We start from the raw sequence: 18,665 nt of genomic DNA on the forward strand, positions 1-18,665 counted from the left end.
TCACTCTGTACTCAAAAGCATGATGATGATGATGATGATGATGATGATGCCATCCGTTCACTCAAATCCAATCATCAGCAATTCTATGAATTAGTGCTCTCCAAGTTGTCCTGTTCCACACTGCCTTTTTTAATTATTCCAGGGTGAGGATGGCGTCTGTTTTAATGGTGTCTAACCAACGAGTCCTCTGGTGGCCTGGTCTTCTTGTACTGCTGATCATTCCTAGCATAATTGCTTTCTCCAATGCATCTGATTGCATAACGTGGCCAAAGTATGCTAGTCTCAGCTTCATGATCATACCAATTAATGACATATGGGATTTAAATCAACAAATTATAATAAAAAAGCATTATTATTATTATTATTATTATTATTATTATTATTATTATTATTATTATTATTATTATTATTATTAAACTGTAATTTGTAATTGTAAGTGAGTAAAATATTTCTCAGGTAATTGCAATTCAGCTCAGTTACCTTTATCATGTATTTTTCCCTAGTATAAGGCTCTTAGAATGGGAAATTGTAGATTTCATCAACAGAATGTTTGGAATTTATTGGTATAAAGCATATTCATGTTAGTAGTGTGCATGAGTGGTGAATCAACATTTTTAATGGAATTTTGAACTTTCCAGTACCTCCACGGTGGACAGTAGAGCCATCTGATGCCAGTGTAGCTTCTGGAAAGGACGTGACATTACATTGTCAAGCTGATGGGTATCCAGCCCCCAGCATCACCTGGAGGAAAGCAGTTGGTACATTACTTTTCTCTTTTATCTTATCCAAGATTAACAAACCAAATAACCAAATGATTAATTTAACAATGGTACTGGTAGTTATAATGATCATGGTTATTATAATAAAAGTAACCTATTTCTGTATGGTTGAATGGTTATTCACACAGCTCTGACATAATATAATTATAAGAAAATATGACCAAGAATGACATTAAGTTCCACGCTGATGAGCCCTTTTTTTCTGATGCAAAAGAACATCCTCCATGGTAATAATGGGTATGTATTAGATGTATTAGAACTGTGTACGTGTATGTATGTTCAGTCTTCAGCCCTAAGGCTGACTGGATCCTCAATAGCTCTGCCATCAGCTGTCATGGATGGCCTAGGCATCACTGAAGAGGCATACTACTAATACCGACAAAAAAATCAGGGATGCTTTCCGTGTTATGTTAAGAACTATGGTGCAATCAGATTGGCGGAGAAAATTTTTCTTTCTGAGAAAATGAGGTTACAATTTACAAACTTCATCATATAGATCCGTATTGATACAGTGTTAGGTTTAATGGTCCACCCAGTCAATACACTTCACTTTACAAGTGAAAACTATTTAATATAAAAATATATTAATCATACTTTGGATCATGTTTCACCTCATCTGAGACTTCTTCAGTCATAACGTCTCGTAGCAGATTACAATGCTCATTGTTGCTGTCTAATGATTTGAAAATGGAAGAACCCATGTCCTTTAAGAACTGTTGGAAAATACAATAAATATAAAATATACACATTATTTACATAAAATCTTCCATCACTTCTTGCAAAAAAAATGTCTAATCTTCAGTGTTAAAATTTGAATGATATTTCTTGAAAATATGACATGGCAGCTAATCAAATTTTAACATTGAAGAAAAATTTTTTTTTGCAAGAAGTGATGGACAATTTTATGCAAATAATGTGTATATTTTATATTTAGTGTATTCTCAAACAGTTATTAAAGGACATGGGTTCTTCCATTTTTAAATCATTAGACAGCAACAATGAACATTGTAATCTGCTATGAGACGTTATGGCTGAAAAAGTCTCACATGAGATGAAACATGTTCCAAAGTATGTTAATATATTTTTTAATTAGTTTTCACTAGTAAAGTGTATTGATTGGGTGTACCATTAAACCTAACACTAGTTCTTAATTTAAAATGAGGTTACATTGTTACTTCAAGGTGTGCGATTCAAATTGACAAACTCTCTGTATTTGCTATGCAAGAGCACAAGCTGCTGCTGTGCTTCAGGAAAGAGAAGGGGAAGGATGGGAAGTGGGGTGTATGATGGAGACAGAGACTTCCCACTTCCCCTCCCTTCCCTTCCCTCCTCTAATGCACAGCAACAGGCAACGGCTGGTTCTCTGGCATATCAATTACGGCAAGTTCATCAACTTCAATCATGCGCCTGGAAGTAACAAAATAACCTCATTTTCTCGAGAAAAAAATGTTCTCCACCGATCCGATAGCATCATCATTCTTAACATAACTATCCCTGATTTTTCTTGTCGGTATAGTTATGACACATCCTGTATACAATATGTGCAGGAATTTTACAAAGGTGATTGAAAACAGAAAATATCAATTCATTATACAAATTGGTACTGTATAGCTTTTTTCTTTCTAATTAATCTTAGCAGCATTGAATATTGTCTGAAGATGAAAAATTTGGCCAAGGGATAAATACAAGGGTTGGAACTTAAATAGTGGCAACACTGCTGTGGAGACGCTATGCAATGGAATCTAATATGTCGCTGATAGCACACGTTGGTGACATACCTACCTTACCACAGAGCAAATGGACTCACCCTTCCCACATCACCTGCGTGCGCACATCAAGATCGAATGTGCCAGAGGTCGTACAGCACGACAGTGTCATCAAGGTCTTCAAGAGGCTTGCAGGGAATCTGTATTGCCTTACAGAACAGTGGCACATTGGGTAAAAGCCTTCAACGATGGTCGGCAAACTGTGGCGGACATTCATCGAGCAGGTCCTCCTACAAGCGTCAGTGAAGAAGAGGTACATACTCTTGCCGCGTTACTGAACAGTGATTGAAACCAGACGATTTGTGAGCTCCCCCAAGAAACCGGATTAGTGCATATGACTGTGCTTCACATCCTGAAGGAATGCCTGGGCATGCGAAAAATTGCAACATGATGGGTTCTGCATGATTTGACGGAAATGCACAAATGGTTGCATTACAAAGCTGCTAAGATGCACTTGGAGTGCTATGAGCGCAAAGGAGAGACTTTCTTACGCCGTATCATAACCCTGGATGAGACATGGACCAAATCATACGAGCCAAAACTGAAATGCCAATTGAACAAATGGCATCATTATGGGTCACCACGAAAGTCAAAAGTTTGGCAGAGGCCCAGTACAGTAAAGTTATGGTGATCCTCGTGTACGACTGTGATGGTGTTATCGTAACGCATTACATTCCTCCATGGCAGACCATCAGTGCACAGTATTACTGTTCGTTTTTGGAGCACCACCTGCGACCACCTTTGAGAAAGAAGAAGCAACACTTTCTGCAGAATCCACCCATCATTTAGCATTTCAATGCTCGGGCACATACAGCGCAAGCTGTGGTTGATTTGTTCGGTCGATGGGACTGGGAAGTATTGTTTGTTTTTTTTTGCTAGGGGCTTTACGTCGCACCGACACAGATAGGTCTTATGGCGACGATGGGATGGGAAAGGCCTAGGAGTTGGAAGGAAGCGGCCGTGGCCTTAATTAAGGTACAGCCCCAGCATTTGCCCGGTGTGAAAATGGGAAACCACGGAAAACCATCTTCAGGGCTGCCGATAGTGGGATTCGAACCTACTATCTCCCGGATGCAAGCTCACAGCCACGCGCCTCTACGGGCACGGCCAACTCGCCCGGTCGGGAAGTATTGTACCATCCACCATACTTCAATTTGATTCTGAAGATGAAGGAACCACTTTGTGACATTCGCTTCAGAATGTTGCAGAGATTCTTTGAGAGGCAGTAGACAGCTCCATTCACGCCATCAACAGAACAAGCTCTGCTAAAGGTATACTACGATTTCCACATCACTGGCAATGGGTTATACACAACGCTGGTGACTATATTGAAGTACAGTAATAGTTGCTAATATGCAACTCTTTTTGTATCTGTTGTAAATAAATAGGTGACACTATTTAAGTTCCAACCTTTGTATATCATCTGAAAGCTCTACCAGGGTGAGAGACTAGTTGTATAGGACAAAGTCGTGCTGATGAAATGCACGGAGGTTCCCTACAGGGAATATTTTATCCTAACACTGATATACTTCAGCAGCCTAAACATTTACTGAGAGAAGCAAGATTAGGATCCAAGCAACTGAAATGAGGTCCCCAAAAAACATCACAGGGAAAACCAGACAAGGCAGACTATGCACTGAAGTGAAAAGACAAGAGTTGGTGTTGGGAGATTTCAGACCAGGACAGGTTCAGAGAAGCTGAAGTGGTTTGAGCACATGACAAAAATGCCAGAAGAAGGAATGCTAAAGCAAACATACAAGAGAGAAGAGGGCTAGAGACTGGAAGGACAATGTGAGAGAGTGCAACCTCCCACACTGACTCTCTGTCTCATTACTTTATTGTGCACCCTGTCTCAGCTGGTTTTTTGTATGATGCTTCTCAGGAATCTCATTTCAGTTGTTTGGATCCTACTCTTGCTTCTCTTGGTTGAATTTGTCAAATTTAGCTACTAGGCTTCTAAAAAGTTACAAACTTTCAATGTAATTTGCAAAAATGTGAAAACTACATTGGACATGAGAATGATTTTCACATATTCTTCTCTTGACCTACCCTAATAATGCAATACCTTGAAGAACCCTTAATCCTCCTTCAAAGCAAAAATGACAAATTTGTCATAGTTAGGAGCTCCAGTTGAGGCCAACCAGCCAACTTCTGCATATTTTATATAATTAGTGACTGGAGCCTGGTCTTCCCAGATAACTTTGAATTCAGTTATCAGCTCATTCCAAGAAAGGTATGGGGGGAAGGAGGGGCAACATAAGCATATTGCTATCAACCAAATCACTTATTGATGTAATAACTAGTCTAGCAGTGGTTAAATGGATAAGTGTTTCCTGGTGATAGTGATAGACAACTTATTTTGTTAGAAATAAAAGATGCAGAACCCCAACACTGATATAAAAAATAAAAGCAGAGACGACAGCAAAGTGGAAGTGAAACTTACTTGGGGAATATCCAAACAATTAATAGAAAAGTAGAAATCCTTATACTAATTGGTTGAGGGTTCAGTAGGAAGGTGGCATTCAATTACTTGTGTGCACTTTGTGCTAAAACCAAAGAAGAACAGTTTGGTGGCATGATGATGATGATGATCATCATCATTACGATTTTCTAACTCCATTTTCTAGAATGAAGTCCACAAACAATTGCTATCATTATAGCATTTATAATCTTGTCCGGCTATATGCCTAAATGGTTAGCATGCTGGCTTTTGGTCACAGGGGTCCCGGACTCGATTCCCGGCAGGGTAGGGAATTTTAACCATAATTGGTTAATTCTGCTGCCACAGGGGCTGGGTGTATGTGTCATCTTCATCATCATTCCATCCTCATCATCACACGCAGCTCATCTACAAGCGTCAGTTCAAAAGACTGCACCTGGCAAGTCAAACTTGTCCTCGGATACTCCCAGCACTAAAAGCCATACGCCATTTCATTTTTAAACTTTTTTTTTCATTTATAATTTTCATATAAGTCTGCCTCTGTGGTGTAGTGGTTAGTGTGATTAGCTTCCACCCCCAGAGGCCTGTATTTGATTCCCGGCTCTGCCACAAAATTTGAAAAGTGGTATGAGGGCCGGAATGGGGTCCACTCAGCCTCGGGAGGTCAAATGAGTAGAGGAGGATTTGATTCCTTCCTCAGTCATCCTCAAAGTGGTTTACTGTTGTTTCCAGGAAAATGCTGGGATGGTACCTAAATTAAGGCTGCAGCCACTTCCTTCCTTCTTTCTTGTCTATCCCTTCTGATCTTCCCATCCCCACAAGGCCCCTGTTCGGCATAGCAGGTGAGGCAGTCTGGGCGGTCCTCCTCCCCAGTTTTATCCCCCGACCCAATGTCTCATGCTGCAGGACACTGCCTTTGATGTGTAGAGGTGGGATTCCTCACTGAGTCTGAGGGAAAAGCCAACCCTGGAGGGTAAACAGATTAAGAAGAATTTTCATATAAATCCCTATTCATTGCTCACCTTAACAACTCTGCACCAATTGCCTGGGAAGAAAGGCATCAGTATCCAGATCCAGACCAGGGTCCAACATTTGAAGACCCCTGGTCTAGTGTAATTTATTCATATCAGAAAACATGGCACTAAAAGTCTGTATTTCTCTACAAAAATCAAATACTGTATTTATTTTTTCTGCTGCTCTTCAGTTTCACTGTTTTTAATTTCCTCTACTGAGAGAGTTAGCTGTACAGTTTGGGTCATGTAACTGTGAACTTGTATTCAATACAGGGTGGGTTTTCCCACTTTCAACAGCTCTGAAGATGGTTTTCTATGGTTTCCCCTTTTTGCACATGCCTTAATTAAGGTCATAGTCACTTACTTCCCATTCCTAGCCCTGTCCTATCCCATAGTCACCATAAGACCTATCTAAGTCGGTGCAACATAAAACCAGTAGTAATTCATTTCTGCTGCTAAAATTTAACTGTAATCCTTGTCTAAGAGGTTACATGTTTCCAAATTGTTGGTAAGATTAGGCATATGTGTATTAGAGAATCCACAAGGGATAGCTTCCCTAGAACAAGGGGTACTGTATGGTAACAGCATCAAACAGATAATAATTTTTGCACTATTAAATAAGATAAAATGAGCTTATATATTTTTGAAATTTGAAATTCCCGTGTTGTACAGCTATTTCCAATAAGGGAATATTTTTCTTTACACATACTAAACAAATGATGATTTGCCATTGACAATGAATCACATAAAACATCTAAACAAATATCTTTCAGAAATGAAACAGGAATACCAACACAAAGGAAGAAATTAACTAAAAATTTTGTGACAGATCCTTATGCACCGAAGAGTAACCCAGTCGCTTCTCAGCAACTGGTGGGTATGTGATACTTTTCTTCAAAGTACTTAAAGCAGGATTCGTAGTGTCCCTTCTTTTCAGAATCAACTTCTTTGGCCTGTGAACTGTTACTCTCAAACCTTATTGTTGGACCAATAAGAACGCCGATGTTTCTCTTCCTGTCAGTATTGTTAATATTGTTCTCTGATGAATTTTACAATACCATGGAAAGTTTCTTATTTGTTTTAGAAAATAAAATGCTTTTCATATTTGAAATTGGATTACAATCTGGTTTCCTTCAAGAAGATCTATAGGGCCGATGACCTTCGATGTTAGGCCCCTTAAAACAACAAGCATCATCATCAGCAAGAAGATCTATAATCTTGTTTCTTGCCAGTTACCAGTAACTCTCATTTTTCTCATCATATCTTTGAACTTGTAACTCCAAGCATTCAGTTTCTACTCTACTCAGTAACAAAACATAATATGTGAAGTGGAACAATCACAAATTTCTCTGTGAACATTTTCAGAAGGTTTTTATTCCATATTAATGTTCTGCAAGATATCTCAACTGCAATTATAAGAGATTCACTCCAAATTATACAAAGTTATCTGTATAACTCAAAGTAATTTGAACAAATAGAATCCAATGGGTGGTAGCTGCCCAAAACTAATTAATATTGCACCATTTTAAAAATTCCAATGAAAATTAATTAATTTTAATCTTATTGTCCTTACAGATTAATCTGTAGGCTGAACCTTTGTGGTTTCCTTAGTTTTAGGGCAGCTATCCTTAGTGCATTTTCTCCCCTTTATACTTTATGATTCAGTCATTCAACGTTAAGCATGATGATTTTAAGTACTGTTTGTAAGTTCACAAGAAAATGTTGATCATGGGGTATTTTGTTTTTATTTTAGAGTAGAAATGTTATTTACTTGTCAGTAAATAGGCTGATCTCTTTGTTTACAAGGAACACATCCTGGAGAATACAAGGAGTTTCTTTATGAGCCAAATGTTAATTTCTATAGAAATGGTTCTCTGTCATTCCTACACATAAGCAAAGATAGTGAAGGATATTACCTCTGTGAGGCAAAGAATGAAGTTGGAACTGGAGTCAGCAAAGTTGTTTTTCTCAAAGTAAATGGTAAGTACCATCAAATCTGCAAACAGTTTATAGTACAACCATGAGTCCCCTGAATGTAAAAAAAAAAAATTTAAAAAAAAAAAGACCAGTAAGATCAAAAAGATAAAAATGCATGAACAACTATTTTAGTTTCTTTTGTTGTAAGAATATATATATAAACACTAAACTTACAGAATTACACCTTGACTTTTGCAAGAGATAAACATGATTTTAGGCACAAAATGAGACTAAGGTTTGCCATATTGTATTCTGTATCTTTCAGTCAACTGACTCTTTACTTCTGCTACTTTTCTTGTAAATCCTGTTTGAACCGATTTTCAACCTTGGCCTATATAGTGTAAGTGCATATAACCAGTTCAGTCACATTATTAAGACTACCTCCTCTATTTGACATCAAAAGCACATCACCCCTGAATATGTTATGTGTCCTGAGCTGGCGTGATAAATACGGTGTATAAAGTGCGCAATGGGCTGCCTGTACACATATAATTCATTGCTGTTATGAGCAAAAGGGACAAATTATTGAAGATACTAAGAGATGATTATAGGTGTTTGGGCCAAGGGTGGCAGTATGTCTGAAAAGGTAAAATGAAATGGTGTATGGCTTTTTTTTAGTACCAGGAGATCCCAGGACGGGTTCGGCTCACCAGGTGCAGGTCTTTCGATTTGACTCCCGTAGGCGACCTGCGCATCATGATGCGGATGAAATGATGATGAAGACAACTCATACACCCAGCCACCGTGCCAGGGAAATTAACCAATGATGGTTAAAATTCCCGACCCTGCCGGGAATCGAACCCGGGACCCCTGAGGCCAAAGGCCAGCACGCTAACCATTTAGCCATGGAACCGGACTCTGAAAAGGTCAAAGTGTATCATGAGTTGAGAAATGGCACCATTGCATATAACCAACCCGGAAACAGGACAGCACTATGTGCCATTAGTGTGAGAGGGATAGGAAGAAAGCCTGGATTAAGTTCTGATTATGAGTCCATATTTACAAATATACAATCCTGAGGGGGCATTGCACGTCATATGCAGCCAGAATTTCTACTGTAGACCTTTCCTCCTCTGATTACTTACCATACAGGCCAGCTTGAACTGTATTTTATCTGAATGGCAAATAATACTAATACTGTATTCTCTGAACCCTACACAAGCAAAAGATGTTACGTTAAGTAAAAGTTTATTTTTATATACAGCCTTGAGATGATATAATGTATTTATGAGCATGAGTTCCTAATCAAATAGCTTAGGAGGGTAGGTTCTTTAAATGCAGCCTTTATCTATGGTGCCAAAGGCCGTAGCCATGTTGAAACACCAGATCCTGTGAGATCTCTGAAGTTAAGCAACATTCAATATGGTCAAGATTTGGATGGGTTGCCACGCGCTGTTGGTGGGGTGTAAGGGAATGGAGGAGCGGAAAAGAAATGCCCACCCTAACATATGTAAACTCCAGCTCAGGTACACCTCTGCGGAGGTTCGAACCTCCCTTCGGGCAGGATACACCCTTACATTTACCTTTATCTATGGTAGTAGAAGTAGTAATAATAATAATAATAATAATAATAATAATAATAATAATAATAATAATAATAATAATAATAATAACGTGTGCCAAATCGTGATAAAATCAAACACCACATAAAGAGACTGAAAAATAACAAGGCTCCTGGTGAAGACCCCATGATTGTGGAACTGTGAAAACATGCCCCGGAAGAAGCAATTGGCATCCTACACCAAACCATTGTAGATATATGGGAAAAAGAACAACTACCAGAGGACTGGAAGCTAGCCTTGATCCATCCCTTACACAAGAAAGGAAATAAAAGAGATGTGAACAATTACCGTGGAATTTCTCTTCTGTCAGTAGCCTACAAGATCCTGTCACTATCAATCCTTGAAAGACTAGAACAGCAAGTTGAACACAAACTCGGGGAATACCAAGCAGGTTTCCGAAAAGGCCGATCAAGTGCAGAACAAATACTTAACCTAAAAACCATAATAAGATACCACATGCTGAGAGGTCGAACCTATGTATCTACATTTGTAGACTTCAGAACAGCATACGACTCCACCGACCGTGATGTGTTGCTTAACATCCTTGCAGAAATGGGAGTCAATGAGAAACTGCTGACGATAATAAGGGCAACACTAACTAATACCAAATCTAAAGTAAAATTCCAAGGATGTCTCTCTGAACCCTTTGAGATCAAGACAGGCTTTCGACAGGGAGATGGGCTGTCACCTCTTTTGTTCAACTGCGTACTTGAGCAGGTAATACAAGAGTGGCAAAAGACGTTGAAAGAAAGAAACCTTTACAAACCTGTAAGGATTGGGGCAAAGTAAAATGGAGTGGAAATAGATTGCTTAGCGTTCGCTGATTATATAGCCCTTATGACAGAAAATTTTGAAAGTGCAACAGAACAAATCAATGTGTTGAAGGAAGTAACAGAACAAACAGGTTTACAAATTTCCTTTCAAAAGACAGAAGTAATGTCAAATATCAAAGATGATATGGCACAATTAAACACCAAATATGGAATGATAAACTGTGTTAGTAAATTTAAATACCTTGGGGAATGGATTCAGCTAAATGGACTTGTCAAAGAGGTCATAGCACCAAAATCAAGAAAATGGAAGTCACTTTCCAAACCACCCGCAACATATACAACAAAAAGTGCTTTACCCTGAACACAAAAATATGTCACTACAACACTGTCATCAAACCAGTATCGCTGTATGCATCTGAATGCCTTATCCTATTTGAGAAATGTTTGCTTGCGGATTTAGAGAAGAAAGAAAGAAAGATCCTGCACACCATACTTGGCCCAAACTACAAAAATGGCATCTACTTTAGAAAATCCAGGCAAGAAGTATACTTTAAGATAGAGAAGATCACGGATACAATGCGTAAAGGCAGAGTTCGCTTCTACGGTCATATACGACGGATGATCGACTCTCGATGGACAAAATGTATTTTCAGTATATTTGACTCAAAACCAAACACGGCAATGCCATGGGACGTTAATGTCAAGAAAGATCTTAAAGAACTGGGCCTACAAGCAGAAAATGCACAAGACCGAAATCTTTTCAGAGCAGCCATCAAGACTTTTGGGACTTTCCGGGATGAGAAACAGGCAACTGGTGCTAAATGGACAGAAGAACGTCGTGCTAAACACAGTGAGCTAATGAAGACGATGTGGATCAAGCGAAAAATGAACAAATGCCAGATTGTAAAGTGAGGCTTATCGTGGTCCCTAGTTGGCCGATTAGTGAAGTTGAATGAATGAATGAATGAATGACGTGTGGCCTCCGAAGAGGCCTGGTGAAGGTCTTCCAAGTTGACACCGTGTAGGCGACCTGCATGTCTATGAGGATGGGACCCTACCTATGATGATTTTCAGTGATGAAGACAGCATAAACACTCAGCCCCAAGCCATCGGAATTAACCAATGAAGGTTAAAATCCCCTGCCTGGCCAGGAATCAAACTGTGAACCCAGTGGACCAAAGCCCAGTATGCTAACCATCTAGCCATGGAGCCGGATGTCTGTGGTAATAGAACTGGAAATGAAACCACCTTTCACATCTGAACCCCAATCTCTAGCTCTTTAAATTGGTGTTGTTAACTGTTCTCTTTAAGCTTGTTGAAGTTCAAAAATAATAGTATTATGGAGATGGACTGAATTATTCTGAGTCCATTATTCCTTCATAATGTAATTTCTATGTAATCTTTCAAACCATTCTAAAGAACTTAACTGAACTTAAGGAATACAGAGTGGGAACCCTCTTGTATTCCCTGTCAATTATCCTAAAGGAATTATCCTGCAGTACTCTTATCATCATGGCAGTCACTGCTACCCTAAAGTCAAGTCTATTTTTTGAAATTTTAGTCAGTGGATAGCATGACAGTTAGTGTTTTGGTATCATGCAATGGGTTCAGAGTATTTCCGACCTTGCCCAGAAAATGTTGTATAGAGAGTCAATTCAACATAATGCAGTACTCCTGTGCATTAACCATCCTAACAGAAATAGTTAAAGCCCCTATCTAGAGAACAAGGAATTTGATTTTGAGTCCCAAGAGCGACCACATTTTTCAGTTATACTGAAAATTGTAAGCGTTTGTAGAATTCTTTAAAATTGCAATTATTTACAATAAAATAATATATTTTCCATTGCTGTCCATCCATGTAGATGTAAGAAATGGATGCATAAATGCTGTGCATTAAAACTGCATTCAAATCTGAATGAAATGAAGAGAGATTTGACCTGAATACTGCATTTGGTGTTAAAAAAATTTATACAGCAATTCTTTGGTTTCAGCTCCTGCTCATTTTCCACAAAAATCAAAGCAAATGCAAGTACAGAAAGGAGAGCAAGCTCATTTACAATGTACAGCTCTGGGAGACACTCCAATTGAGATCATGTGGAAGGTTGCTGGCAAGAGAGTTGCAGAAGATATGGACCAAAGGTATTTGTTTTAATAACATGGCATTATTTAAAATTATTAGCATCAAAGCTCTATACAAAGTAGTTCAGAGATGTTTCCCATGATTAATGCACTATGTAGAGTTGTAGAAAATGAGTTTTAACATGGAAATAAAGCATTTCTGGACCCATATTTTCTTCTTCTGTGTGCGATGTGTCCTGAAAGTTTGACTGTACCTTATTATTATAGCCTGTATTTTTCATTACAGGATGTTTTCAAATATTTTGAATAGTGATGATTAGAAGGTTGAACAATTTTAATTAATAGCACAAACTGTAGGAAAAATATTTGGATTTAATCTTAACTCTAGAACGGTAGCACTACTCGCAATGTTGTTATTGGTAGCGTTTCATCGGGGCGACAACTCATACACTTTTGCTAGTTTTTATGAATTGTTAATTTTCATTGTCAATTTAAGAGGGTTTAAATAATTGTTAAAGTCCATACTGTAATGGTAATATCAATTATATGTTTTATTTTTTCATTTGATATGACTAAATTATAATTAAAAGTACATCTCAGATTTAGCGAGACACACGAGTAGAAGCGGAGGAGCAATATAATATTTACACGGAACATTTTATAACAGACAATGAATAATAGTACATGACACACTATTCAGTTCTAATGTTGGTGATAATGATGTTGACCGAGCTCGATAGCTGCAGTCGCTTAAGTGCGGCCAGTATCCAGCATTCAGGAGATAGTGGGTTCTAACCCCACTGTCAGCAGCCCTGAAGATGGCTTTCCATGGTTTCCCCATTTTCACACCAGGCAAATGCCAGGGTTGTAACTTAATTAAGGTCATGGCCAATTCCTTCTCACTCCCAGCCCTTTCCTGTCCCACCGTCACCATAAGACCTATCTGTGCCGGTGCGATGTAAAGCAAATAGCAAAAAAAGAAAATTTTTAAATATTGATGTCATCTTCATGTTCCTCTGTGGCCGGCTCCGTGGCTGGCCTTTGGTTGCAAGGGTCCCAGGTTCGATTCTCGGTAGGGTTGGGATTTTAACTACAATTGGTTAATTCTGCTGGCGCGGGGTTGGGTGTATGTGTCGTCTTCATCATCATTTCATCCTCATCAAAACTTGCAGGTCGCCTACGGGCGTCAAATCACAAAACCTGCATCTGGTGATCTGAACTTGTCCTCTAACACTCCCGACACTATAAAACCATACACCATTTCATTTTCATCTTCCTCTGTACCAAACTACTGTCCATCAGGTATAAAGTCCAGATCTAAGTCACTATCATCTTCTTCAAAATCATCATCTTGTTCAACATAGTCGATTTCTCCTCCATCATCGGAAGGTTCAACGAGAATATTCTGGATGTCTTCTTCCATGAGATCCCCATCCATTTCAGACCATTGACCATACACGGTAAACCTAAAAATATAGATACAGAGTCCCTGCATATATTTCCACATAACTAGTAAGTGAATTATTCTACTTTATGTCATTAATGTACATTGTACAGTGATCATTGGTAGCAGTTCATCTTGGAAACAAAAGAAGTAGTAAACGTTTATATGTAGCACTTCGTATCAGCAACAACTACGGTCTTAGAAACTGATCCTAAACAATACTTACCTCAACTTTCTATCCAGTCTGCCAGCTAGTAGGAAGGAGGCTAAACATTGCACTAGGCACTGCCAAACTAAGTGGGGATAGAATAAAAGGGAGAATTGGGGGAGCTTAAGTGTATCACATATTCGTCGCAGAGGCGAGCGCTACTTTTCTAGGGTTAAGAGATCTAATATATTCATTCATTTATTCATTTAGAACATGTTGAAACATTTGGACCCAACAAAAGTGGATATTGATGTATTTAACCACTTGCTGTCATATTTGAGAAATTACTTACATAATCTCCATAAACTATTACTACTTTCCTATGCTTACTTGTACTATAACCTCATATTTGTTCATTTTTTCTTTTTCTTATACTCCACTGATTCTTTCCTTTTCTCTTAACTTGTGTTTATGATGTAATTATGTCTTATGGCTGGGAGTCGTCTAAAACTAGCGATACAAAATGTGTGATGCAATGTTACCTAGCAACTGTGCAGGCTGTGATGTGAAGTATTGAAAGATGACCATGACTGATAGACATGTGGAAGGCACTTTTATCAAAGAGGCCTCATCTTATCATACTCAACTTATTATTTCGTTCTTGGTAGTTTCATAGAGCCTGAGTCAGTTTCCCCCATGCGATGCACTAAATTCTACACTTGTCAACTCCATATTCCATACAGATGTCTCTCTAAAAAATTTTCACTAGATACAAATAAATTCATTATAAATTTGAGTTCCATTCATTAAAAGACATATTTATGAACATTTGATATTCCCAAAGGAAATTTTGACACCATGTTTTTTCTTGTGTGCTGTAAAATGATTTTTCCATTAATAGAGTATCATTATTATTATTATTAATTTTTTTTTTTTTCCACATCGTTATGCCCAACTGAGGAGCACGCTTGAACTCATTTAGCTGATGATTTTGCCTTCTTCTCTTCCCGAAATCTCTTCATCCTTTCACTGAAATTCTTCTTACGTTCTTCTGTCCAGATTTTATTAGTTCTAGCTTTTGGCTCCACGAAACAATGGTTATTAATCAGTGTTCTCAAAGCAGATCGGTTCTTTGCAGTTTCCTGGTTGATGCTGATTTCTTGAAGATCTGATTCTATTTCATTTAGCCAGTTGCTCTTGACTTTCAGTGTGAGGGCAAGACTTAGAATTCTTTTGGTCAGTCTATCATTGTTCATTCTGAGAATGTGACCATAGAATTTCGGCCTCCTTTTCCTGATAGTGTATGAGAATTTTTCAGTATGGCAATAAATTTCATGAGGTTTCCTTTTCATCCATACTCCTTTTGTGCAGACTGGGCCAAAAATTTTCCGTAAAATATTTCTTTCGTGCTTTTCTATATCTTTTATGAGTGATCTACTGCCAATGATTAAGCTTTCTGATGCATATAATGCTTCAGATTTTATTACTGTATTATAATGTCTTAGTTTTGTTTTCCGAGATAATGATTTTTTTGTTATATGTGCTCCAAGTGATTCGATATGCTTTCTGTAATTTAGTAATTCTCTCCTTATTTGCTTCATGATTTAATCCAGAAAGTTGAATGATTTCTCCAAGGTGTTTGAATTTATTTACTTGGGCAATTTGTCCAAATTTAGTCATCACAGCTTGCCCATCTAGAAACCAAGAGGCTCCTTCCATGTACTGGGTTTTTAAATATGATATTTGAAGTCCTGTTTTGGCTGCAATTTCATGTAGGTTTTTGAGGGAGTGGATTGCTTCTTGCCTATTATTAGAAAAAATTGCCAGTCATCTGCAAAAGCTAGACACTGCATATGAATTCTGTTTTTCAGTTGTCTACCAAGAGTTATTCCTTTAATTTTTTTTCCATGTTCTGATTACTTTTTCTAGAACACGATTGAACAAGAGAGGTGACAGTCCATCTCCTTGTCGAACCCCTGTGTTGACATCCTAAGAATTCATCTTTGGAATAATAGAGTATCATTATCATCATCATCATCATCATCATCATCTTACCTTACCTTTGTAAATTATGATGTGCTCCTTTCCAATATGCTCAGTAAACATTATTTCAATTACCAAATTGTTTTAGACAACTTAAGACATATGTTTCAAAAAATAAAACTGTTTTGATTATTTTTGTCGGTAGGTTTACTATTCGAGAACAACTTCTAGATGATGGCATGGTATCTGAATTAGGAATTTCACATACTTATCGTCATGATACAGGGATATTTTCTTGTCTTGCAAGTAATGCATTTGGAGAAAGTGAAATGACTATCCAGCTCATTGTGCAAGGTAAGTGCATCTCATGTATGGTACCAATCAACTCAGTAAAACAGACAAGAAGACAGAGGGATGGATATTCTTACAGTATTTAACATAATTACATACATTACATTATAGGTTATTATATATTTCAATAATTAGTATTCAAACCGTAGTAAACAGAATAATCCTTTGTTTTCATCTAGAACTGTAGTCTCTGCTGCTTCTCACTCACTTTAAAATTCTTAAATATAGGTTATAACCAGTCATGTATCTCTCCCTTCCTTTATTTTACCCTCTATGACCAAGTCCATTTGTCTCCTATCTTAGCTGACTTATCCTCTTTTAATTGCCTCATATGACCACACCACAAAACCAAGTTCATGTTTCCAACTTGATCTAACATGTTCATTTAGTGTTTATCTCTTCATTACAAATACCTCTATGGTACTTGTTTATATTGACTATTTTCATATGTATTGCCTTCATTTTATGCATAAGATATCTCAAGCACATCCAACATTTATTCCCATTCTTTATCAGTGGCCTAAAAACAAAATCATAAAAGGATCATTTAAACTACTAACTCAGTTCCTTTCAATAAATGATTGATCATAACTGTAAAGTTTGCTACAAATTACCGTATTTTCTCACATATAACTTGCACTTTTTTGACCAAAAATAACATTTTCAGTGCGTGATATATGCGGGGATTTGTGTGCAAATGATTGTATACCTGAAAAAAACATAAAATTTGCACTAGGCCTTCGACACAAGATAACTGGCATACTTACCCTATTCATTGTCACTGCCTTCAATCTCCGGGCTATTCTGATGTGCATCATTCTGGTCACCATCCCATACTGCATCATCCTGACCTGTGTCCAACGCATTTGCGATACCCATCTCACTTTCAGATCTGAACACCTGATTCCTCCTTTAATCGCTAGTTCACGCACTTTGAAATGTAGCATCTTGCGTGAGATACTAAAGCCATCATTTCACAACTCTGTAACATAATGAAACAACTTATCTTCCAGCTACCGAGCTCAATAGCTGCAGTCACTTAAGTGCGGCCAGTATCCAGTATTCGGGAGATAGTAGGTTCGAACCCCACTGTCTGCAACCCTGAAGATGTTTTTCCGTGGTTTCCCATTTTCACACCAGGCAAATGCTGGGGCTGTACCTTAATTAAGGCCACGGCCACTTCCTTCCCACTCCTAGACCTTTCCTGCCCCATCATCTCCATAAGACCTATCTGTATCGGTGCGACGTAAACAGGAAACTTTCCAGTTTTCAGCCCTTTGAATGCCTTATGTGTTCAATTGACTGTTTCTAGTGCAGCTTTCTGTTTACGCCAGTAGCGAACATTAAATTCAGTCACACTAAATTCTCGACCAGCAGTTCTGTTACCATGTTCTTCTACATATTTTATCACTTTGAGTTTAAACCCAGCCCTATAACTCCCACATTTCTCCATAACTTAAAGATCGATCTACACAAGAAAATTTAACTGAGAAACAACAATGAAACGTGTAGAGAGAATACTGGTTCTTCTCGACAATACAACAGGTTTTGAATTTTACAAGTAGGAAAAGTCCTCTCAGTTTTAATTACTGCACTGATGGGGTGAAAGTTCCCTTTGGGGAAGTACCTAGGTCTCGATATCAGGAAAGTTCTCACTGGGGTGATCACATAAATATGATTGTAAATAAAGGGTACAGATCTCTGCACATCGTTATGAGGGTATTTAGGGGTTGTAGTAAGGATTTAAAGGAGAGGGCACATAAGTCCCTGGTATGACCCCAAATGGAGTATGGTTCCAGTGTATGGGACCCTCACCAGAATTACTTAATTCAAGAACTGGAAAAAATCCAAAGAAAAGCAGCTCGATTTGTTCTGGGTGATTCCCGACAAAAGAGTAGCATTACAAAACTACATAATTTGAGCTGGGAAGACTTGGGAGAAAGGAGACGAGGGGTATGTTCCGAGCTGTCAGTGGAGAGGTGGCTTGGAATAATATTAGTAATGGTAATTCTAAATTCCCATGGAGGGAATTAGATATTTTTCACCAATAGAGCATATCAAAAATTAGATGTATGGCTTTTCAGGCGTTTGCTCTATTAACCAGCATTTCGTCTTAGGCCTGACACTAGACTCGTCAGAGTGGGATGTGTCAGACCCTACCCACTTATGCTGGGGAATATACAGGTGAACTTATCAGAAGCCTCTTATGTGGCACAGTCTGATAACTGCATACGGGAGATAACACTCCACAATGGAATTAATGCCCGCCTAGCAATTCCAAATGGTAATTCTAAATTCCCATGGAGGGAATTAGATATTTTATAATATTAGTAGACGAATAAGTTTGAGT

At 38.1% G+C, this 18,665-nt stretch overlaps 1 protein-coding gene across 1 annotated transcript in view; it reads left to right on the plus strand.

The window, feature by feature from the left end:
• Window positions 1-18,665, plus strand: part of Dscam4 (Down syndrome cell adhesion molecule 4) — a 779,777-nt gene that overhangs the window by 637,951 nt on the left and 123,161 nt on the right. The window contains exons 14-17 of the mRNA XM_068227782.1: window positions 639-758; window positions 7,805-7,978; window positions 12,302-12,449; window positions 16,170-16,318. Of these exons, the coding sequence (XP_068083883.1) occupies window positions 639-758; window positions 7,805-7,978; window positions 12,302-12,449; window positions 16,170-16,318 (591 nt within the window). The remainder of the gene's footprint in view (window positions 1-638; window positions 759-7,804; window positions 7,979-12,301; window positions 12,450-16,169; window positions 16,319-18,665) is intronic.

The sequence above is a fragment of the Anabrus simplex genome, chromosome 5 (genome assembly GCF_040414725.1).
Source record: "Anabrus simplex isolate iqAnaSimp1 chromosome 5, ASM4041472v1, whole genome shotgun sequence".
Taxonomy (NCBI): domain Eukaryota; kingdom Metazoa; phylum Arthropoda; class Insecta; order Orthoptera; family Tettigoniidae; genus Anabrus; species Anabrus simplex.